At 39.3% G+C, this 26440-nt stretch overlaps 1 protein-coding gene across 3 annotated transcripts in view; it reads left to right on the top strand.

Moving 5' to 3' along the window:
- The window catches only part of EYA3 (EYA transcriptional coactivator and phosphatase 3), a 1396180-nt gene that overhangs the window by 109521 nt on the left and 1260219 nt on the right, over positions 1 to 26440 (top strand). For all 3 annotated transcript variants that reach the window (XM_044060112.1, XM_044060111.1, XM_044060110.1), the window contains exon 2: positions 25979 to 26186. In XM_044060112.1, the coding sequence (XP_043916047.1) occupies positions 26040 to 26186 (147 nt within the window). In that variant the 5' untranslated portion in view covers positions 25979 to 26039. The remainder of the gene's footprint in view (positions 1 to 25978; positions 26187 to 26440) is intronic.

Below are 26440 nucleotides of genomic sequence, written 5' to 3'. Positions count from 1 at the left end.
TAGGTCTTCCACCCCTTTCTTCAGCTTTGAGAATCCTCCCACAGGTGATGACTGCAACAGTGAAACACAAGGAACATAGTATAGTTGTGTACATGTAACATAAATGTAGATGTTCGAGTGTATTCACTGTTGCAGTCCTGATTTTCCACCCTCTTTCCCCCTTGTATCTTCTTTCTTTAGGGGGACATAAGCTTCTAACCATGGCTTTTAGCCACCAGGGCCACTTCACTGTATTTACTGGAGCCTCTGACTGACTGGTTTAGGGCAAGAAAAACTGATATAATGGTGTCGGCTACCTTCCTTTGTAGCACTGATGTCAGCCAGCAAGCGACAGCAGCCGATGCAGGAAAACATTGACTCTGTGGTATTCGGGCTGGCTGAGGGCTACCACAGCCAGGATAACCCACAGGTGATGACTGCAACAGTGAATATACTCCTCTACATTTATGGTAAGTGTACACAACTGTACTTTCTTCCTTGGGCGCTTTTGTTTTAAGAGAAGCTAATACTTGCCATTTGAAAAATGCACCACAAGGACCATGGAATACTTTGTTTAATTTTGTAAAAACCAATATATTTTGCATTTTTATATTGTTTTTTACTAAATTAAATGACGTATTCCACTGTCCTTTTGGTGGGTTTTTCTTTGGTTTTGGTATTTACAGCACCTACACACCACATTTTGTTTTTTGTGACTTGCTCCATTTGAACCATCTCATCTGTCTGAGTTTTTAAAATGGAAAACCATTTTACTTGTTGATCTGACCTCTGCAATAAGAATATCTGAGTTGCAAGCTCTTACAATGGGTCAGCCTTATCTTATTTTCCACAGACGGGGTTTTCTTGAACTAACCCTGCTTTTATCCCTAAAGTGATGATGTGGTTTACTTTAAACCAAACTGTACATCTCCCTGTGTTCCTTCCTGAACCCCAAAACAAGGAAGAAAAGATACTTCATATCTTGGACGTCCATAGACATCAGTCCAAAAAGATGAGATCAAATTGACAGAGAGTGAAGGAATGATCTTTGAGAAAAGTTTATTCTAAATACAACTAACACAACATTTTTTTCTGCAAAAGCTTCATGTTTACAGATAAAATCACTCATGGTCATGTTTAAATAAAGATAAATCATATGATGTCAAATTCTAAAAATCATTGTCTACATTTGTAAACGTAGTTAAAACTATTAATTCATTCGTCACGAATTAGCGCATCAGTTAACATTCAAACATATTTGGTAACATTGTAAAATGATAAAATGGGAATGACTATAAATAATGTAAATCAGTTTATTTAATCAGATATTTTTGTTCATTTGTATTCAGCTTAACTGTTCATGTTTTAAACTTAACTGCATCTTTTAACCCTGGGTGTAAGTCCGCTCTTTGATATAATCCATTTTTATTCCATTTGCTCTGTTCTAGTACATGTCACCATCTCTTCTACTTATTAGGTTTAATTCATATGCCAGAAATTTAAATACATAATCTAAACTTGTCTCTGCTATATGTTTGTATAGGGCATTGGCATTTTTCTAGCGTCTTGTTTCAAAGGTGTTCACAAATGCACTCTTTAAATTTTCTAGCATAAAATGCTCTATGCAACTTTGCGATTCTACCAAGCTATACAGAACTATGTCAGTCTACTTACTACACCAGTAAGACTTGGTAGTAATTGGGTTACTAAATTTGTTCCTATAAATTAGATATTCACAAAATTTACATTTATTGCAAACAAAAGTGCCTTAGCTTTGACTGCATCTATCGTCAACGTAAAAATCCTGCTCCTTATAGCAGAAAACTTGTTTACAAGTGCAGCTCCTTTTATATCCAAAAATTGGGATGACTGTCAATACCCTTTGGCAAGTTTGGCACATCTTACATTTATTAATGTTTAGAAATATCTTCTTTAAGCAATGTGTATGTTTACTATGCATAACAGTAAATCTTAATTTAAAAGTATTGTTTCGTTTGGATTCATTACTCTGAAATATAAGGCTTGGCTTTAGATGTACGTGCTTCTAAAGTTAGAAGCTGTTCATCTTCCAAGGAAAAAAAAATGTTCATAGCCTCTTTTAACAACATCACAAGCTAATGAATCTTAACTGTTTAGATTCTCCACTCCATTTTCATTAGTAGTTAACCTGGAGTTTCGCTGCATCTGCCCTTTAACTATGTTGCAAAACATAAGATGGGGATGCATACTGGTCCGATGTAAATGTATGTTTCTACTAGTAGCCTTTCTGTGTACACTAGTTTCTGTTTTACCATTACTCATCACTTCTATTTTAATATCGAAGAAATGAATACTTCTGGAAGAAAAAGAGGTTTTAAACTTAAAAAATATGTAGTATTTAAGTAGCTAACAAATTCATGCAAGTCACCACAATTTGAATCCCACAAAATAAAAATATCATCCACAAATCTTTTTTTTTTTTTTTTTTTTTTTTTTAATATAAAATTGGCAATTTTGTAAAACATTGTCATAAAATTATAGGCATCTACCCATGCAGTCAAAACAAGGGATGCATGCGTATTAAACAGGGGTTACCCATCGCTACACCTTTTCCTTAAAGAAAATTTTTTTTTGTTTTGAATCATCACTTATGATACAGGTAAATTTTACATTTATATGAGTACTCAAACTGTATTAAGTTCACATTTACAAATATATTTCAATTTATATTGCTATATATCGCATAACCTAAGCAACATTACATAAATTATTCAATTCCTGCCCTTTTTTTTTTTTTAAACAAGAAACATCTTTATAGGTTCATAGGTAAGTACTAGGCTATATGCCCGAGGGCATCTATAAGCCTAGCCAGAATGTGTTGGCTTTTGCTGCCCCCTTAGATTAGTTCCCTGTGCCTCTGTCCAGCAGAGCCATTAGTTCCCTGTGCCTCTGTCCAGCAGAGCCACTGCAGTGATCCCTGGGGTAAATTTTCTGTTTCCCATCCACTCGTCGAGGTTTCTCTTGAAGAGTGTTAGTGAGGGGTTCTGCCTAATGTAGATTGAAATCCTGTTCCAAAGCATGGGGAGTCTCTGGGACCGGAATCTATCCCTCCAGCACATCCTATTTATCATTGTGGTGAGGATTAGATCCCTAGAGCGTATGGCTTTTGGGGATTTTTTTTTTTTTAGATGGAGCATGTCCATCAATTCTGGGTTGGACATAGCCTTGTAGATCAGGCAGAGATCACCTCTCACCTCTGAGTACAGTCGGGTTGCATAGGGCATCTGTTTAAGGCCAGTAATCCTCTTGGTGAGGTACTTCTGTGCTCTTTCCAGCTATTGCAGGTGTCTTGTAAGGTACATCCCAAATGGGGCATTGTGCTCTATAATGGGTCTGATGAGTAGAGGGGCACAATAACCTCTTTGGTTCTAGATGCGAACCCTTTTGTGATTTAGGTGGCCGACATAGAAGGATTTGCTAACCACCTTGGCAATATGATTATCAAAGGAGAGATCTACTTGGGTCCCCAGATTCCTTATTACATTTTCTGTATTTAGGGGACTACCACGTGTGTGGTAGTTTGCGGGTACTTTGTTTTTTCCAAAGGGGATGACTATGCACTTTTTGGCATTTAGCGTGACGCCATGATTTTGACACCAGGTGTCTGTGTCAGTGAGACCCTTCTGGAGGATGTCTGTTTCACCCGGAGAGTCAGTTATAGCCCCCAGTTTGCAGTCGTTTACAAACTTGGTCAGCCATAGTCCTCCTGTGCTTGCCTGTACCTCTGAGAAGTATATACCGAAGAGGAGGGGTCCCAGGACTGAGCCCTGGGGGACGCCACTTGTAACCGATTTAGAGTCGGACCTAGAGCCTCTACTGTCACAGTGTGGGTTCTATCTGTGAGCCAATTGGCAACCCATCTCATGACGTAGGGGTTTATGTTCAGGCTGGTGAGCTTGTCTATAATACCAGAATGGGGAATGGTGTCGATAGCCTTTGCGAGGTCTAGGTAGGCTGTGTTGGACCTCCTTTCCCTCGTCTAAAGCCTTGGTAACTGTCTCAAAGAAGTCCACCAGGTTTAAGAGGCATGATCTTAACAAAGCCAAACTTGGTAGGGTCCAATGTTTGGAGGTTCCCAATGTCTCTGTTTAATGAGTTCCATGATGATACGCTACATAGCCTTGCAGACTGGGCTAGTCAGGCTGATAAGGCGATAGTTACTGGGGTCCATTGTGGCTCTACCTTTGTGGAACGGGATAACTGTAGCTGTGCACCATTCTGTGGGTATGTAGCCTGTAGAGAGGCTGTTTGAACACTGTGTTTAGGTGAGGGGTTAGTTCATTTTGAAGCTAGTGTAAGACACAGCCTGGGATACCGTCCGGTCCCATTCAAGCTGTGTTTTTGGCTTTGGATAGGGCTGTTTTAACCTGTGTGCCAGTGATTGCTGGGGCTCTACATTCTTCTGGTATGGTTATGGGCCCTTTAGGGGGCGAGAGGGGGGGGTGAGGTTTGCACTAAACCTGTCTGCCAGAATGTTGGCAATATCAGTCGGTTCAGTGTATTTTGTGCCAGAGCTGATCTGAGAGTTTTCACTTAGGTTCTTGACATAGCTAAAGAACGCTTTGTGGTCATCTTTGTCACTGGCATAGGCAATCATTACATTTGTATAAATGAAAACAAACCACACAAGCACAATCCTAGTTGCAAGCATTTTACATCACAAACCGTACAGACACACTCCCAGTTGCAAACATTATACATCACTTATAATCTACCCAGTCATTTTCAGTCAAACATTACATAGCTCATTTACTTCCTGCCTTCTTTTAAGCCGCAATCCTCCCCTGTATGTATTGTTCCCACAATTCCCATTTTTTTCACATTTAGTTTTCTCCTACCCTTTTCTAAAGATATCAATTCCAGTTGTTTTATCTATTTTACTGTATTCACTACTTCTAGTGTAGTAGTTGGTTTAGATTTTGATTTCCATTTTCTAGTAATTACTTTTTTGGCAGCCATCATAATTAGGCATTACCATGTCTAGGCAGTTCCAATTCTGTATCATAACTCAGAAAAGTCATCTCCATCACACCAATCTGCCCACCCAGCATCTCCGATAGTGCATCCTGTAGGGAATCCTTAGTCTACCAGCTCACCTCACTCCCAGAAAATAGTGCATCCTGTAGGGAATCCTTAGTCTACCAACTCACCTCACTCCCAGAAAATACTCTCCAGTCACCTCTTGCTGTCTACTTGAGGAAAAATTCTCTGGAGTATACCTGGGGTGTAAAATATCTGTGTAAACATTTCCAAGCAAAAATCCTAAATTGTCTAGCTTTTATTGCATATTTGTGAGACATACATATATCCTCTCATTGTTTCTTTGTGAATTGCTTGTCAAGTCTCTCTTCCCAATCCTTTCTAACTTCCTCTGATTTTTATAGTTATTGTGCAGTATTTTATATGCTCTATTTATTAATTATTCCTATTTTAAGGTCAGCTTCTGTTCTAGATTCTACTGAAAAAAACTACCAGTGGTGGTCTTTCGATTGGGACACCCCCCCTATATTTTTCTGTTTGCCTAAACTCTAGCAATCCTTGCTAGTGAAGACCATCTCTAACCTGCAGTTCAAATAAATTCTTACCGTCTTCCCATTGTATCATCTTTCACTTTCTAGTTATTTGATCCCAATACCTTGTTTCCTTTAAAAAAATACGTATCTTGAAAAATAAATGCATTAATACGTAGGACAACCGTTACTTATTCACAGGTGGTATTTATATCGCCAGTAGATAAACACGAGTATATGGGAAAAAAAATCTCTGATAGATTCAACAGCCACTAATAAATAAGAGGAATACTTGCATCCTAAATGCCATGTGTTTAACTGTTATTAAAAAAATCCATGGCTGTCTTCTAAATAGCTCTTAGAATGACATAAGAATTGATGTAACACACTTTCTAAGTAGGATGAACAGGTTGCATAACCCAAGCACAGAAAAATCCCCAACAGCAGCGAATAAGTCCACAATACCAAGGAAATCAGGCTAAACACCCGGCGAAGCAGAAGGAAAGATTCGTAAAAAACAGAATATTTATTCATAAAAAGTGTTTCATCAGACATAAAATCAACATTAAGAATGCATGCATTTGTATATGTCTCTTAATTAGTTCACCTATCAGCATGTCAGGAATTTCCTCCAAAAACATCAGACTATATAAAATCCAAAACAATTGTAAAAAGACATTTAATATATACCAGTTGTTCATTCATTTTAACTTTCTTGACCTTAAGACCATTTTCAAGGGGGCCACAGTCATTCAGACCTAATCCTGTATGTACCCCCAGTCTTAATATCCCCTGAAGTTCAACATTCTCAGCTTTAGTGATAAGATCCCCTGATCTAGCATTCACATGTAAAGCTTGCAAAACCTGAAAAAGAAATGTAATAATAATCAAAATGAAACGCTGTACAACAATGGCCAATGAAGTAAAGTTCTTGTAAAAATCTTGATGTAGAATAAAACAGTCCCTCTGTATTCCAAATGATAAGCGCTTTCTTCAGATCGTCGATGGAACAGAGGAACTGTTTTATTCTACATCAAGGTTTTTAACTTGTCATGAAGATTTTAACTTTTGTTTTACAATAAAAGGATTTTAACTTCCATTAAAGCTAGAAGGTCTTATTTGATTTGTTAGACTGGTTAAGCTGTTATCACAGTTCATCACAGTCACACAGCAGCTACTACATCTTCAGAGTGGATACTTTGTATATCAGACTAAAAAGACTGGATACTTTGGAGCCATCATAAGACTGGATACTTGGAGCCATCATTTCGCTATAGTATAACTGCATTCACAGCGTGAATATCTTGTAAGTGAATTTAATTGAAGTACTGGAAATTTGTGCTATATATGTTGCACCTTTAAAAGTTATATATAATTTAACCACACTACCTATTCTCCAAGAGAACTTTACTTCATTAGCCATTGTTGTACAGCGTTTCATTTTGAATATTGTTCGTTCTTGATGTTCATCGTGTTACCCTGCTGCAGTCATCACACTTGGGTTATCCTGCTGTCAGGCGGTCCCGCAATCAGCCGGATTTCCAAAGTCTTGGTCCGACGTCGGTTGCTGTCGCCTCATCCTTGACGTCAGTGCGCCAGGGGTACATATATTGCAACCGACGCCATTTTCTTCAGTCTTTCTTGCCGCGCGGTGCCTGAAGCAGAAGCAGTTCGCAAGTGCCGGTCGACCGACTACTGAGATTTTCGAATTCGAATTTCAGACCGAAGTCTTCTATAAAGCTAAGTACCCCGTTGGGGAAACTTTTCTTGCCTCAGACCGATGTCAGAAAAAGTTAACAATTGTATTTCTTGTGGGAAGCAAATACCTCATAAGGATTTTCATTCTTATTGTATACCTTGCCTAGGCCCTGATCACGACGTCACTTCTTGTCGTTTTTGTGCTAGATTTAATAAACTTACTATTAAAAGACGATTTGATTTCGCACAACACTTTTTTGGCAGAAAATTTAATTATAACATGCCATCGGAGCTACCGACTACCGGCGTGCACAAAAAGCGCAGGGATAAGGATAGTCTGTGTTAGATATTATGAATATAAAGCTGAAATTAATTCTGTTGTAAATATGCTGAAAGAAAAAGTTTGCTTGAATATATGTATAGAGTTTACAATGTGCATTCATACTATATGTATAACAGACAGGCTTCTCTTCACAGCATCAGGAAATGCCTAACAAAGCAATAGTGGAAAACAAGCATTACATGATTTTCTCATGTTTGTAGAACAAATATCAATTAACAGATATTCTTTTTTATAAATTCAGCAATACGTGATGTTTTTCCAGTAGGAACAGCTTATACAGATGTTTCCTTTCAGAATGGCATCCTCACATCAGCAAGAGTGCTTAAATCACAAAAGGACAATAGAAAAGTCTAAAAACAGACATTATGTGACTTCCCACATAAGGCCAGAAAAATATACCAGGAGGAAATAACAATCTCTTGTGTGCGTGACTAGCTCTGTATATAGCTATTGTAGTAATTCAGTTATGTGAGAGAAGAACAGAGAGAGGTATTTTGTAGAAGTCATCATTCATATCTGTAATGAAGGAAAACTTTGTAAATATATGCTACAAATCTGACAGACTACGTGTGGTTTGTTATAAAATAAGTTATCTATAACTGTGCTTATAGCTGAAAAATATATTTCTTTATCAGTGTGCAATTTGAAAGGCTTGGTGCTTTAAACAGACTACAGATGGAGTCATACAGAGCTATGTGTGTCTGATTCAGCAGTAAACAGCACAGCAAGACTGTGTGTCTTAAGAAGACTTCAAATCCCATAGCAAACAGCAAGCAAGTAAGAAGTAAGCAGCTCAGTATAATTTTTCAGAGCCATATAATTTTTCAATGGTGACCCTTTGACAACGTTCCTAGCCTGTATCCAAAAACAGGGGGAGTGAATGGGTAATGTCACTCCTGTAAAAGCACAGTAACGTTTATGTGAAGTACTTCAGATTTCTACAGTTTTCAACAGTTTGTAGCAATACAGTTTAATAGACGTCTAAATCCGGTGAGACTGCATTGCAGGAAGGTGGAGCAGTTCCATAAATTCTCCAGAAGGTGGAGCAGTTCCATAAATTCTCCAGAAAAGGTACAAGACGAAGTTGTAAGACTGAATCTGCCAGTTTTGCTGTACCAACTTCACAAGTGACTACAGAAACTTTTCAACCATCTACAGTAAAGCAGCTTGGCCATCTGCCTGTCTGTTGACTGGTAAGAAAATTATTCTGTGTTACATACAGTATGAATGCCATAGAGGTAATAATAATAACAGAATAAATGTATATACAGCATATTAGCAAATGTAAAACCTTATTAGGGCAAGTTAATAGTAAGGCATTATGCACATGGATTGCAATTTGATAGTAAGGCATTATGCAAACGGATTATAATATTTGACTGGTATCTGAAATAAAATCATGTGTGGTATAAAAATGTTTATTGTGTGTACAATGTCATAAAAATACAGTGCATGACATTATCCAAAGGTTAGACTGTACAGACAAAAATTGTAAAGGTAAAGAACCAAGAAAAGTTAATATGTTGACATTATATTCAAATGTTAGACAGTTATGTTCTGTCACCAGATGCAAAAGGTTTATTTCAGAGTTGCAACAACAGTCAAATCAGTTACTGATAGAAACTCTAGTACATTTTGTTACAAAGAAATGTAATAAACTTCTAAAAGACAGACACAATGAGTTCAGGAAGCTTAGACAAGTTATACACACCTTTTCAAAAGTGCATAGGAGTTTCAAATTCAGCAGAACAGCTTACTAAAGAATGTCAGAAAGACCATGCAACATCACAGGAAATTCAACAGCAGTTGCAGGATAAAGGAAATAAATTAGCTCAACTGACAAAGACTGGGAATTTCCTGCATACACAGTTAATCTGTGCAAAAGAAATATATTTTATAATATGTGTATGTTTTGAAAATGGTTAAGCATGCATGCTAGGATGGTAGGGACATGACATGCTTGTATAAAGATATACATATACAAGAGAGACATGCATGTGTGTTCTTTTCATCTAGAGTACATTTGTTTACAATGCACAAAAGCAAAAGGCAGACAACAGCAAATATAAATAAACATATGTTAGTTAAGCTAATATCTATTTGTTTTTTACAATTTTTATATAATTGTATATATAGTAACACCAACCAGTTAAAGTTCTAAATTTTAAAAAGAAATAAAATCACAGATGGTATTAGTCAAACAGTTTTTGTAAATTAATGGCAGGACAGTTAAACAGTTAAATAAATAAAAAAATGCTGAAATCCATTTAAGCTAATTGTAAAATAATGTCTGTTTATGTAGTATAAATGCATAGTTATGCAAATCACAATCAAATTAAAGGAAAAATGCCAAAATAATTGATTATAGTTTATAGAGTATAAAATGTGAGCTCAGACCTTCCTAGACTGAATTAATAGTTACAGGAAATGTTGGAAAGATCAGATAAACAACAATACTGATTGCCAGACAAGTAGCTTGAGTTTTTCTAAAGCATCATTGTTATTAAAACATACTTGTTAAAATGTTTACAAGCAACACTATTTGGTAATTGTAATAAAATGTCACAATTGTGCATAGATGTCACTTATAATCTGTTTGCAAGTAAATGTTAAAAGGACAAAAAAAACCTCAGTTGCATCAAGTACAGCCAGCAAATGGGCTATAGTATATATACAGTTCAAATCAATTGTGCAGGAGGGTGTACATACCTACTAGAGGTAATACACAGTGAAAGCTTTATTTAGTAACCTAATAAAATAAATGTATAACCAAAGTGTTGGGCTGACATACATTCTATTCTCACAGCATAGGGCAGGTAAACAGTGCTGAAGTGCTACAGGGGGAGGGGTACTTTCTCAGTTTTACACTGACTGTGTAAGGGGGAGGGGCACTTTCTCAGTTTTACACTGACTGTATAAGCAGTACTGCACAAGGGTCTGAAATAAAGCTACAGAAAAAATAACAACAAGGGTCTGAAATAAAGCTACAGAAAAAATAAACAACAAGGGTCTAAAATAAAGCTACAGGAAAAAATATCTCATTCCTTCTTGACAATACTCTTATGGGGAGAAAAACAGGTATAAGTGTTATTAGAAATATTGGTAAACTGGATTAAACCTGACAGGATAAGATATTTTACAAGTTGTTAATAGCTATCATAATGGTTATTATTGTATTGTTTAGTATTAAATTGTATTTACAACCTGTTAAACTGTAAAGCTATACAAGAAATAGTTTAAAAAACAAGAGATGGCTTAAAATTGATAAAGCTATACAAGACAGAATAAAGATATGCAAAATGCATAAATGTTTCTAATAGCAAGAATGGTCACTATTTTTAATATGTTTTTGGCAAAACAATGTTGGTATAAAAAGCATTAATATTTTTAATAATTGTTGAGTATGTAGTTTAAAATAACAGGACATATGGATTTGGTATCAATTCCATTAGATATTTCTAAAGAGACATAAACATTTTCCAAGATTTTGCTTAATATTAATGTTATTAAATTTGTAAGATTAGACTAAATGTACTTTATATTCTTTGTATGTACAAATGCAGAAGAATTCAGTACAAATGAGATTAATGTCTAGTAATAAGTATGTGTGAAAAAACATATTTAAATAAAAAATGGGTCCAGGGTACCTACTAGATTGAAATGCATGAACAGCAAACAGTCTATGTAAATGCATACTGTACAGAATACATTGTAATAAGTTTGAAAGTAATTTGTCAAGTTGTAATATCATTGGTTTTACCCCAGTAAAATAACTGCTTTCAAATATTTATTATCTAAGCCCAGTTCAATACTTTACCAAGATGTTAATGGGCAGTTAGACATGACCACAATGTTATGGTTAAAATGACATTAAAACTGTATATTTTCAGCAGTGTATAAATGCTTGCAGTAGCACATGGTTCTTGTCTTATAGTTAATTCAACAGTTGCAAAGAGTTAATGAAACAATTCTAAGTCATAAATTAAATTCTGTGATTGCAAAATAATAAATTAATCAAGTAAAATTAAAACAGACACAGCTCATAACTGATAAAATATTTTCACAGAATGGTCTGCAAAAGGAAATGTTGTTAAATACATTTAGGTTTGGTAGTAATACATGTTTTCATTGTATTAACTATGTAAAATTGCATTTTGACCTGTATCAAAAAAGACTAAAGGTTTTATATAAAAATAATGTGTTTTTTATATAGAATATTTTGAGTATGTTTAAAAACAGAGGGAATTGTTAGATATTATGAATATAAAGCTGAAATTAATTCTGTTGTAAATATGCTGAAAGAAAAAGTTTGCTTGAATATATGTATAGAGTTTACAATGTGCATTCATACTATATGTATAACAGACAGGCTTCTCTTCACAGCATCAGAAAATGCCTAACAAAGCAATAGTGGAAAACAAGCATTACATGATTTTCTCAGGTTTGTAGAACAAATATCAATTAACAGATATCCTTTTTTATAAATTCAGCAATACGTGATGTTTTTCCAGTAGGAACAGCTTATACAGATGTTTCCTTTCAGAATGGCATCCTCACATCAGCAAGAGTGCTTAAATCACAAAAGGACAATAGAAAAGTCTAAAAACAGACATTATGTGACTTCCCACATAAGGCCAGAAAAATATACCAGGAGGAAATAACAATCTCTTATGTGCGTGACTAGCTCTGTATATAGCTATTGTAGTAATTCAGTTATGTGAGAGAAGAACAGAGAGAGGTATTTTGTAGAAGTCATCATTCATATCTGTAATGAAGGAAAACTTTGTAAATATATGCTACAAATCTGACAGACTACGTGTGGTTTGTTATAAAATAAGTTATCTATAACTGTGCTTATAGCTGAAAAATATATTTCTTTATCAGTGTGCAATTTGAAAGGCTTGGTGCTTTAAACAGACTACAGATGGAGTCATACAGAGCTATGTGTCTCTGATTCAGCAGTAAACAGCACAGCAAGACTGTTTGTCTTAAGAAGACTTCAAATCCCACAGTAGGCAAGCAGCAGTAAACAGTAGAGCAGCTCAATATAATTTTTCAGTCTGCCCAGGCCTAAGCCCGATTCCAAGGCCTCGGTTGATCCGGTCTCTGGTTCTCTGGTTATCAGTGAGGCTCCGACGCAGCCTCTGACTACCACAGTTCAGGAAACCGAGACCGCTACAGATATTTTGACGGAATGTACTAGGCCGACGCAGCCTTTTACTTCAGGCCCTACCGACGATTTACCTTCCAAGGACGTCGGTGCCTCAAACGCCATCAGTTTCTGAAGGTGTTTTCAGACCGACGACTCTTACAGTCAAAACGTTTTCCAAGTCGAAAACTCCTTCCAAATCCAAAAGACTTCAGTCTCCTGTTCAAGGCCCTATGCCTAAGAAATAGATGCTTAAGATGGCTGAAGATTTGATTTCTCTTATCAGGGGTTCTCAGCCTCCTCCTGACAAAAGGCCTAGACAAGAGGAAGAATCTGCTTCCTCTGAACAACTGTCTATTTCTTCGGATTCCTCTCCGGACCAAGACGACTACTTCTCTCCTTATGAAGATTCTGATGCTATGGACTCTATTCCCTCAGCTTCCCCTCCAGAAGATTACTCTTTTGGGGAAACTTTACACACTATGAGGGAACATTTCCACTGGGAAGGACAGGATTACTCTGATTCCAAGAAAAGGCTCAGAGAGTTTCTTTTGCTCCCCCAACACAGACCTCTAGTCATCCCTCCTGTTTTGGACATTGTGGATGATGTCCACTTAGAATCCAGTTTCATCCCTGACTCTCTGCCTCCTGCCCTGGCTAAGCCTGACAGATACTACAGAGTACCTGATTCCCACAAATTTCTTTATAAAAGCCCAGTAGCAGACCCAGAGACTATCTTCCAGGGTCCCAAGGGGGCTAAAGCTTCCATGGCTAAAAATCCAGTACCTTCTGAAAGGGATTCAAGTGCACTAGACAGATGGGTGAAAAAGGTTTACACCTCAGCCACTTTAGCTATGAGAGCTCTAAACTGTCAATTTCATATGCTGAAGTATCAGCAATTTCTGATGTCTCAGTTAAAACAAAAGATAACCACCCTACCTCAACAACCTGAATTGAAAGAAGTACAGGATTTGTTGCACACCACCAAGCAGGTGGGCAAACATACCTTGCAATGTGGGTTTGATTCTTTAGAGGCCTCCTGCAGAGCAGCTGTCACTGGTTCAGTTATACGTAGGCATGCCTGGTTAAAGGAACCAAGTCTGCCTGATCATGTTAAAGCAAAACTACTAGATGCTCCCTTACAGCAGGATGTTCTTTTTGGTGTTAAAGCAGAAGAAGTTAATGGAAGATGAGCAAAATCAATGCAGACAGTCAAAGATTTCCTACATGTGCAACCCCCTCGCTTCAGCAGAAACTGGCCAACAAAAAATTGGTCCTTTCCAGCCACTGACGGGCCTCAGAGGGGTAAATACAGGTGCCCAAGGGGCAGAGGATAACCACAAGCTCAGTATAAATCTCGCCAATGGGGCACTCCAACCCAGAAGGGAGGAGAAGACAGGTCTCAACCCACCAGAAGGCAAACTCAATGACTTGCACCTCAGCTGGCCAAACAAAGCTCTTTTGTCAGCCCCCCTGGGGGGAAAACTGGCACTTTTTGCAGACAACTGGCACATGGTCACAAAGGACAAATGGGTCCTAGACATAATTTTACGAGGATACAGATTCCACTTTCATACCTTGCCAATAAAAAGAGGAATGCCAAACCTGCCACAAAATCAAAGGGCAGAGGCTCAAAAACAAATTGCAGCTCTCATGGCCATGAGAGCCATTCAAAGGGTACCAACTCAAGAGCAAGGCCAAGGATTTTACTCAAGACTCTTCCTAGTATCCAGAAAAGAAAATGCTTGGAGACCAATTCTGGACCTTTTAATTCTAAACACTTACTTACAAGTTCCCAAATTCAAGATGCTAACACTACAGCAGCTACTTCCCATGTTGGGCAAGGAAGCATGGCTGGTAACGTTGGACCTCTAGGAGGCATACCTACATGTCCCTATCAGACAAAGTTGCAGAAGATACCTCCGTTTCATTGCAGGTTCACCCCACTATCAATTCTCTGCACTGTCCTTTGGCTTATCTACTGCGCCCAGAGTATTCACAAAATGCCTGGCATCAGTAATTGCATACGCAGACAAAGAGGAATTAAAATATATCCATACCTGGACGACTGCCTCATCCAAGCAGAAAGAAAAGACATTCTCTTACAACATCTGGCTTTTGTAAAGCATCTACTAAATTGTTTGGGGTACACAGTAAACGAAAAGAAGTCAAAACTAGTACCCTCACAAAAAATGACATTCCTGGGTGCCAGCTTGGACACAATGGCCCAGAAGGCTTATCTTACACCAGACAAGCCATTACAACTGACTCAATATTTCAAGACAGTGGCAACAAAGACCCAATTAACTGCAAGAAAAATTTTGCAGGCTTTGGGCTTCATGGCATCTTGCATTCTGATAATACCATTTGCAAAACTGCATATGAGGAAATTACAATGGTACCTAAAAAGCGTATGGTCTCAACACAGCCACAGCTTGGACACAGTGATATCTGTCATTCCCTGCCTTCAACAGGAATTTCTATGGTGGGCACAGGCATGTCACCTCAACAAGGGTCAGCCTTTCACCTTGCCCCCACCCAGGCAAACTATCACAACAGATGCTTCAGACTATGCCTGAGGGGCACATATGGCAGGTCAATGCATTCAAGGCCTATGGACTGCAGAACAAAGGAAACTGCACATAAACCAAAAAGAGATGCTAGCTGTACAGAAAGCTCTGACAGCCTTCAAGGATCTACTACAGCCTGGACAACTGGCAATAAAGACGGACAACACCACAGTAATGTGGTACATAAACAAACAAGGGGGCACACATTCTTACCTTCTTTGCAGGCAAACACTAATCTTATGGAACACAGCTCTGGCCTACCAAGTCCAGTTACAAGCTCACTTCCTGCCAGGACAGAAAAACACTTTGGCAGATGACCTAAGCAGAAACATCAAAGATCCCCACGAGTGGAAGCTAGACCAACAAATATTTGCAATGATAACTCAAAGATGGGGCCTACCAAATATAGACCTGTTTGCCAGTCCTCAAAACTACCAGCTGACAACATTTTGTACAAGGACATTCCACCATCAAGCTTGGAAAGTGGACGCTGTCTCCTTCAGTTGGAAAAACCTGACAGCATATGTCTTTCCTCCAATGTCCTTCAAGGATGCATCTGCAGTCCTTACAAATGGGTTGTCCTGTCGTCAGGCAGCCCTTCGGTCGGCCGGATTCCAAAGTCTGGGTCTGGCCTCGGCTGGTGTCGCACTTCACCCGACGTCATAGCTGCAGTTCTTCGGGTATAAAGGCATCAGCCGACGCCATTTTCCTCAGTCTTTCTTGCCGCGTGGCGCCCGAAGCAGAAGCTGTTCGCAAGTGCCGGTCGGTCAGATCCAGAGATTTCTACTACAGGCCCTGGGATACACAGTCAATATAAAAAAGTCAAGACTGATACCATCCCAAACAATAACCTTCTTAGGTGCAGAATTGGACACAGTAAAACAGATGGCATTCCTAACTGCAGAAAAACAAGAACAACTTCCTCTCTACTTCTTGGCATTAACAAAGCAGAACAAACTAACAGCAAGGAAAGTACTGCAGGCCTTGGGCTTCATGGCATCCTGCATAATCCTGGTCCCCCATGCCAGACTGCATATGAGAAAGCTACAGTGGTACCTAAAGAATTTATGGTCTCAACACAGGCACCGCTTAGAAACCGAAATACCACTAATTCCATGCCTGAAACAAGAGTTCCTATGGTGGGCTCAGGCATGCCAGTCAAACCCAGGTTTGCCCTTCCACAGCATTCAACCAAGCCAAACCATCACAACGGACGCCTCAGACCTCGGTTGGGGGGCCCACATGCTGGACAGGTGCATACAAGGCTTATGGACTCCAGAGCAGCTGCACCTGCACATAAATCAAAAAGAAATGCTGGCAGTACAACTAGCAATCCAGAATTTCAGACCATTCCTCCAAGAAGGCCAGTTGATGATAAGGACAGACAACACCACAGTCATGTGGTACATCAACAAACAGGGAGGCACTCATTCATACCCTCTATGCCGAATGGCCCTGGACCTATGGAATATGGCTCTGAGTTACAACATTCAGTTACAAGCAATTTTGTACCGGAAAAGAAAACATCCTAGCAGACATATTAAGCAGAACTACCTCGGATGCTCACGAATGGATGCTACACCCGGACATCTTCAAGGCCATCACAAAGAAATGGGGACTGCCACAAATAGACCTGTTCGCATCCCCACTCAATCACCAGCTCAAGAAATTCTGCACAAGGACATACCACCCACTTGCTTGGAAGGTGGACTCTCCATCCTTCAGTTGGAAAGGCCTGACAGCATATGCATTCCCACCTCTTCCTTTGATGCCCAAGGTGCTATTGAAAATCAAAGAGGAACGTCCAAGGATAATTCTGATAGCTCCAGATTGGCCAAGACAACATTGGTACCCATTACTAAGGAGCATGTCTCGGGGGAAAATGTGGACACTACCCCTGATTCCCTTGATGTTAACTCAGAGCGACTACAACATCCTGCATCCAAACCTGAAAACTCTGCAACTGACTGCCTGGAACATTACATAAGAGCAACTAACCCAGATTTATCCCAAAGGGTTAAAGACATTATCCTTGAGGCCCGCAGACCCTCAACAAGAAGGAACTATGCAGGAAAATGGAAAAGGTTTCTCATTTGGAGTACCGAGAGGGGCAAAGATGTGTCAAAGGTAGACATTGCCAACATCCTGGAGTATTTGGCAGAGCTTTTCCATACAGGCCTGTCCTATTCCTCCATCAAAATACATGCATCAGCTATTTCTGCAGAATACAGCTTCGATCCACCTGTCTTTTCGCATCCTTTACTCAGGCAGTTTCTGAGAGGAATTAAGAATGTAAAACCTCCTAGGAAACCACCATTACCAGCATGGGACTTGAACTTTGTACTAGAAAAATTGACACTTCCCCTTTCGAACCAGCAGCAACAGCAGATCTTCAACACCTATCCTGGAAAACTGCTTTCCTGCTGGCAATTACCTCAGCAAGAAGGGTTTCGGAACTACAGGCTTTAATGGCAGTACAACCCTTCCTAATCTTCCATCAAGATAGTGTCCATGAGAACTAATCCTACATTTATGCCTAAGGTGGTATCCAGAGTGTCTTTAAACCAGGCAATCCACCTACCTACCTTCTTTCCCAATCCACAGAACAGGGGGGAAAGACTGCTGCATAACTTGGATGTACATAGACAGTTACGCTATTACCTGGACAGAACCAAGGGCAATAGAAAAACTGACCAGCTTCTGGTAGCATATGCAACAGGAAGGGAAGGAAAAGCAATTTCCAAACAGACAATCTCCAAGTGGATAGGAAATTGCATTAGATTCTGTTACTCCTACCATGGAAAGCAAATTCCACAGAACATAAGGCCTCATTCTACAAGGGCTACAGCCACTACCACAGCTTTCTTACGAGGAGTGGCTACCAAGGACATTATAGAGGCTGCTACTTGGACCTCCGTGCATACATTTGCCAAGCATTATAACTTACCTTTATACTCTAGATCCCGAGCAGGGTTTGCCACTGCTGTTTTGCAAGGGATCCTAACTACACCATAATTTCTTCTTCCTCCTCCCTAGTTTGGCTATGGTATTCTACCCATTTGTAAGGACTGCAGATGCATCCTTGAAGGACATAGTACAGTTTTGTACCTACCATAAATGTAGATGTCCGAACAGGATAGCATCTGCAGTCAGGATTACCCACCCTCCTTCCCCTCTGTGGTACTCCTAGGGTATTTGCCCACCTAATAGCTAGCTGGGGGGGATCTCTTATGGTGTATTTGTTTGTATATATGTACATACATGATTATTTTTTGTGTTTGCCTTCTACTATTTGGAAACATTGGCATTTATCCAAAAATTTAGCTACCCAAGAGGGCAACTGGCATCTGGGGCAAGAAACACTGAGGAAAATGGCGTCGGCTGGTGCCTTTATACCCGAAGAACTGCAGCTATGACGTCGGGTGAAGTGCGACACCAGCCGAGGCCAGACCCAGACTTTGGAATCCGGCCGACCGAAGGGCTGCCTGACGACAGGACAACCCATTTGTAAGGACTGCAGATGCTATCCTGTTCGGACATCTACATTTATGGTAGGTACAAAACTGTCTCACAAAGGTTCTTTTGAAGGTCAAAAAGGAGAAACCTCGAATGATTCTCATAGCCCCAGACTGGCCACGCCAGCACTGGTACCCGCTATTGAAGAATATGGCTCACAGCCCACCATGGATATTGCCTCAAATACCTCACTTACTCATGCAACAAGACAAGCAGATTCTACACAGCCAGATCAAAACCTTAAACCTGGCTGCATGGCAAATCAATTAAGCATCCAACCAGCCCCTCTTTCACAAGCAGTACTGGATGTTATTCTAGAAGCCAGGAGGCCAAGCACCAGGAAGGCTTACTCGGACAAATGGAAAAGGTTTTCTGCTTGGAACCAAGCTAAAGGCCAAGACACAACTTAGCCTCATATGCCTCACATTCTGCAGTATCTAGCTGAGATGTTGCATAAAGGACTTTCCTTCTCCTCAGTTAAAATCCATGCTTCAGCTATTTCAGCTCACTACGACACGAATCCACCTTTATTTTCAAATCCACTCCTAAGGCAGTTCCTCAGAGGGTCAAAAAACATTAGACCACTTAGAAGAGCTCCTACACCAACATGGGACCTCAACTTTGTTCTGGAAAAACTAACGCTTCCTCCCTTTGAACCAGCTTTTTCTGCTGACCTTCAGTTCCTATCTTGGAAGACTGCCCTGCTCCTGGCAATAACTTCTGCTAGGAGAGTTTCAGAATTACAGGCACTTATGGCAGTGGAACCTTTCCTCATTTTTCATCAAGACAGAGTTTCTCTACGAACTAATCCTTCCTTCATGCCTAAGGTGGTTTCCAGTGTAGCTTTAAATCAAACCATCCATCTACCCACTTCCTTCCCCAATCCACAGAACAAAGGTGAGAGACTCCTGCTATCCTTGGACATTCACAGGCAGCTTCGATACTACTTGGATAAAACTAAGGTTTTCAGAAAAACTGACCAGCTCTTTGTTTCCTATGCTACAGCTTCTCAAGGGAAGGCCATATCCAAGCAAACCATTTCTAAATGGATAGGCCATTGCATACGATTCTGCTATACCCATCATGGGAAACCAGTTCCTCCTACCATTAGATCCCACTCTACTAGGGCAACAGCTACCTCTACAGCCTTTCTCAGGGGGGGTTCCTACCAAGGAAATTTTAGAGGCTGCAACTTGGAGTTCTGTACACACCTTCACCAAACACTATCACTTACCTCTTTATTCTAAGTCTAGGGCAGGCTTCGCCACTGCAGTTCTGCAGGGCCTCATTGCCTCTACTAACCCTCTATGATGCCTCCACCCTTCCTTAGCTTTGGGACTCAACCCAAGGGTGATGACTGCAGCAGGGTAACACGATGAACATAGTACAGTTTTGTACCTACCATAAATGTAGATGTTCGAGTGTTCACCCTGCTGCAGTCCAGGTTACCCTCCCTCCAAACCCTCTGATCTACTGGCTGAATCTCTGCTATGCCTTACTGATGTATTTGCTTATAGCTGAAGGGTTTTTGTATTTGTACAGTGTTCACACCATTTGGTACTAATTTGGATCACCTTTTTGGGGGCACCTGACATCTGGGGCAAGAAAAACTGAAGAAAATGGCATCTGTTGCAATATATGTACCCCTGGCGCACTGACATCAATGATGAGATGACAGCAACCGACGTCGGACCAAGACTTTGGAAATCCGGCCGACTGCGGGACCGCCTGATGACAGGATAACCCAAGTGTGATGGCTGCAGCAGGGTGAAAACACTAACATCTACATTTATGGTAGGTACAAAACTGTACTTTACTGATAGCTGTACTTTAGCATTAAGAGGTACGTTTTCTTTATTGAAAAAGAAATGTATGTTGTTCGCCCATGGAGAGGGCATGTTTATCAAGGGCACTATACACTAGTCCTTGCCTCATACAGTATAGGTGGTCCCTCACTCGTTCTTTAAGTCGGCGATTTGTTTTGCCAACATAAAATTGGAAGCAGGTGCTACATATACCATATTCAGGGTATTACATTTAGCCATTGCTGTCAGTTGCCATAGACGTCCAGACTCTGGATGTTAAAAGAATCTAGATTAATCTATTTATCACAATAAGAACAGGTTCCACACTTCTCTGTGCCTCCTAATAATTTAAACACTGGGGCACGAACTGTTGGGTAGCACAATTGCTGCTTCAAATTCATCTTGTTCTTATGGACAAACCTGGGTTGGGGGCCTCTACTCTATCCAGTGTCCTGTCATCCACTGATAGGCTGGACCAATTCTTCCGAATTATGTCCTTTACATTACCTATATCCTGGGTATAGGAAATGACTAAGGGGAGCTCCCGTGAAGTATGTACCCTCACTACACTATCATTAACAGGGTCAGAGATGTAAGGTTTAGCACGTCTCAGTCCTTCATTCCAAACTTTTTTACAAGCCTGATTCACTTCCCTCAAACTATATCCTCTCTCAGTGAAGGCATTACTTAAGTACTGCAACTCATGGACAAAATTCTCACATGATAGCCGTGATACCCTCATGGCTTGTCCCGTCTTAAAAATATACGTTTTTGGTCAGGACATGTTCGGCAAGACAAATAAGAAATGTGTTAAAACCAGGACTGTACAGAGGAATTCATTCAAGCCAGTATTTCAATGCAGCTAAACCAGCCCACTGAGGTATACTTATGTACAATGACTTAACATCTAAGGTACACCTAATCCATCCAGGTTCAAGCTGGGACTCCGAAATAATGTTGAGAAACTGAGTTGTATCTTAGATTCTAGCTGTAACGCTCTGAGTAGGGGTTTGAGATGAACAGTCAGAAATGCCGATGATGGGTCGATCAAAGAACCATTCCTGGATACAGTTGGTCTGCCTGGTGGTGACTGTGGATCCTTGTGTATTTTGGGAAGTAAATATAGACGTTGTGGCAGAGCATCTGAGACAGTCAAATGATTTAAGGTTTGCTTGCTAATTATGCCTTCACTTAAGGCAAAGTGTAAAAAAATTGTCGATCTCCTTTTTGAATTTGTGTGTGGGATCACTAGCTATGTTGGTATAAAACCTGCCATTAGAACTGGAGCCGTCAAGTTATTTGACAATGGTTTTGTATATAAATGTGAGCCAAAGTGTAAATCTTAAGAATACATTTTTGAAAAATATCCACATTTGTTAACACACCACGGTGGTGGTGCTGCGGTAGCGTTGTCACCTCGCAGTTAGATGTTGCCCGTTCGATTCTCAGTTAGAGCGTCTTCTGTGTGTTGACATGCATGAATGGGCGTTCCTTCATTGAAGGTTGTGTGTTAGGCCCGGCAAGCCAGCACGTGAAAGTCTACTGCCAATCATTAGCAGACCGGAGTTCCGCTGTGGCGACTCCTAACCGGGAAAAGCCGAAAGACACAATCCACATTTGTTAACGGGTAGAATAAGTGTAGATTTATGAAATCTAAAATTAAATTGTAAACCATATACTGGTACTGAATTCTCAAAAGTTTCATATTCAAGGTTCTACAAAAAGAAACGGCATCATTAAAAAAATCTTGTTCATAATGCAAGAAGACCAGGGACAAAATTTAGACCTTTTATTAAGCAGTTGTAATTCCACATCTGACAAAGTGACCGAAGAAATGTTTTGTATATTACCATACCCAACTAACGGGGAACTAAAAGATGGAGTAATGTCTCTAATAAGCCTGCTTGAACATTTTTGAACTTATGTTCTTAATAATTATGATTGGTCAGATACAACTGTACATATTCACTATATATAAACTTTGTCATAATTTGAGTTTAATTGTTTAAATACAATATGACTGTTTTAGATTCAAGTGATTGGATATGATTCTTTATTTGAATTGTATGATAGTCAGTCATCCAATATTTAATAATTAATGAGCTGGGTGGATATAATTGGTGCACTTGCTGTAAAATGCTAAGGTAATTTTAATATGCTTAAACACACTGAGGACGCCTCATAGCCAAAACTGGTAAGTTGTTTTTTAATGGTTGTAGCCATTAAAATATTTTTTCCTCTCACTGTAGTGCTGGCCGTTTTTTGGGTTTGAACAACATGGTTCACCCAAACAAATCTATGAACACATGGTTCACCCAAACAAATCTATGAACAAATACGCAGTTTAATCAGTTTTGACAAAGACGCATTTATTACGTCCCTGTCCCACTACAACTGGAATGTATTAAGAATAATGCCAATAGATGAAGCAGTTACTCACTCCAATTACAACTTCTAAAAATACTAAATGATTTAGCACCAGTTAGGATAAAAAGGGTAAAATCTAGCACAGCACCATGGCTGACAAAAGAGTGAGACCAAACAGCTCGTGTTGCATGAATGAATAGTATAAGAATAAAACCCAGCATGCCTACCAACACTTTTTTGTTCTCAGAAACCGTCATTCTACAGTAATCTCTAAAACAATCCCAAGCTATTGTGGTCCTCTCTAAATAAACTATTACACCCCATTGTTCTACTTCAAAAGAGTCCATTGCCACTCAGTTCAATCACTAACAACCACCATACTTCACCCCCCCCCCCCAACTTTCGTCTGTTCTTGAAAGCAGAACACATTTTTAGTTTTTAGCCTGTCCCAACATCAGCCATAAAGTACTACCCAAGTTTAAAAGCAACGACCTCATCCACTGATACCCTTCCCACCAAGTTCCTCAAAATAGGTCCAGAAGCACTAGCCTTCCCTGTGTCCATTCTAATCAGCCAGTCAACAATCAGACTATGTCCATTCATCTAGAAAAAATCCATTATTATACCCCTTCACAAAAGAGGTACTTCAACAGAGTTAACTAATTGTGGACCTATTGCTATCCTATCACCCTTCTCTAAAATCCTTGAGAAATGTATTCACTCCAGCTTATGAAACGCATAACCAAACACAACCTCCTCTCCAACACCTCAGTACGGTTTTCAAGCCCAATCCTCAACTTCACCAACATAGTAAACCAATACAGAAATGAGGGCAACCTTGTCTGTCCACTTTCCTTGACCTTTCAGAACATTTGACACTGTCCCACCAAAAGCTTCTCTCTGAACTTGCAACACTAGATTTAACTTGCCTGCCCCTCTGCTGGTTTCACGGTTATTTTATGCAGCTGCCAGCAAACTGAATGGCAGCAAAACTTTCAGCATTGTAACCAATCTCTGCTGGTGTTCCCCAAGGATCAGTACTTGTCACCTGCTTCTATTTAATATTTTCATAAATAAGCTTCGTACCGGTACAACACTTGCCATTCTCATGTAATATGCAGACGATTTAACCCCTATTTGTTCTGCTTCATCCATAACAAAATTACAGGAACTCCCTCGAAAATCATTCACTGACGTATGGCTAAAAAATTCCAACTTATTGCTTAATGTAAAAAAAAAAAAAACCTATGCTATTGACTCCAAAACAACGCCTTAACCAGAAATGCACATTTCATATTCCCTCAAATAACAACACAAAAACAGAAACCATAATCCAAAATAAACTGCTCTGACATAATAGATGATAACCTCAAATTTAATCACCACGTACTTCATTCTATTAAGAAAACTCACCAAAAACTCTGCTTCCTCTATAGGGCCAAACACTACCTGACAGATCGAGCAAAGATTACTTTACGAACAAACCTCCTTCCTTCTCTGTTTTATGCTTCCCCTATTAAAAATATCAATATTATGTAAAAAAAACTAAACTCCGGCTACTACAAATTAGCTAAATTTGCAACCAACCAACCAACCTTTATAAAACACTCCACTGCCTTGCATTAAAACAAACTGGCTTGAACTCGCAGATTACATGTGCATATGTCAACTGATCATTGCCACAACCTATTGTACTGTCCAGACAAATGCCCACCATTACAAAATACTCTGCTGTGCTGTGGAGACCTTCTGAAAGGCTTGCACTGTGGGGTTACTAACTGGAATAAAGGGATACCTTTTTTATGCAGAATATTGGAGCAGACAACTCTGGTAATATCTTGGCAGAAAAAAAATCCTTCAGAACTTCGTCCGTTCATTTCTTGTAAAGTTAAGAAGGAACAACCTGTGCCAAAAGCAAACTATATTTCCAGGTAGTTGTCTTGGGCTGTTACCTTTTGTTATTCCCGCCATAAGAAACTTATTCCAGGTAGAGTTAAAGCATTCTTTATCAGAGCCCTGGCTTCATCAGTGACTTTTTGGAAACTGTTGGTCTCTAGAAGCAGCATTGTGGTCCTTTTGTATGTACATTTAAAAAGCACTATAAGATGGATTCTTTCTCCAGGTCTTGGTCAGGCTTTGCTAGTGCCATTCTCCAGGTGCTCCTGGACCCTTTTCCTTTCACCTCCCAGTTTTTCTAAGCTATGGTAATCTATCCATATGGCCACTGCAGCAGTGATCAATTTGAAGAATATATAAGTAAACATACTATAAGCAGTAGAAGTTCGAATGATCGCTGCTGGAGTAATTTTTTTTTTTTTTTGCTCCTAGCATTGTCCTTCCAGGGTTCAGTCTCATTATTTTTCATTTGGTGTAAAAAAAAAAAAAAAAACTCTCAGTTGGTATGAAAACTCTGAAGGACTTTGCATTTGAGGGTATCATTTAGTCAGCTCAACTTGAGCAAATTAACTGTTTGCATGCATGGAAGGTGGCTGGCCTACGCAGGCTATAACCCACATAGCTTGGGTTACTGTAGCAGTGATCATTCTTACATTTACTGTTATGGTAAGTTTACTTCCACAACTGTACTTTAATGTACTTACAAGTTGTCTATATTTTTAGTTATGTTGATAGTTTGAATCAAATCAACTTTAGCTGGTAAGATTTCTGACTAACTAGTTTTAGTAGTTCTATTTCATTTGTTATTTCATTTTGATTTTAGTACGTTTCATTTATGGGGGTTGATTTTTAGGTGGGTAAATTTTTTGGGGGGTACAGTTTTTTTTATTTTCTTGTAATAAGTTGGGATTGTTTTTTCATAACTGTGATAGCACAAGTAGGATTGTGATAAATACGTATACATTTTCTGACAAAATCATACCAGTTATCAGTAATGTGAGTGAATGAAAGAGCTGCTGTGACTCTTTCTAGCTTTTAAACTGTACTATATGTGGACAAGTAAATGATACTAATTTGGTTATAACCTATGTTTATTAACCTTGCAGGTTTTAATAGTTTTAGTGCAGCTATGATTTACAAGATTTCTGGAGACAGCTGTACGATCCTATGCATGAGAACGTGCAGTCAGGTGGTGAAGCTTGTGCAAATCTCTTAACGGAGGACAAAGATTACTGGAAGGAAAGGAAAGCTAAAGTGAATTCAGACGTGAGCATTAACGCCATGGAAGGCATACAGGACTTATTTGAACAACCGGTAAGTTTTAAGTCAGAGAGATGAGGTGTCTGTTTCATAGAACTGCATTCATTGGAATTAACAGCCTGGCTTAATAGAACACTTGAAAGTGTTATTACTACTAAACTTATTTATTTATTTTATATTCGATTGCCCAGTCAGGCCAACCTGGTAATCAGGTGCCCGTTTTCAGCAGAGACCCAGGGAGAAAAGCTTCACATACGTGGCAATCGTAAAAATACAAAAGCTCTACATACAGGATAAAAATACAGAAG

This window comes from Protopterus annectens, chromosome 1.part2, assembly GCF_019279795.1.
Source record: "Protopterus annectens isolate FY-2018-M chromosome 1.part2, PAN1.0, whole genome shotgun sequence".
Classification (NCBI taxonomy): Eukaryota; Metazoa; Chordata; order Ceratodontiformes; family Protopteridae; genus Protopterus; species Protopterus annectens.
This window is presented reverse-complemented; position numbering and strand designations above follow the sequence as displayed.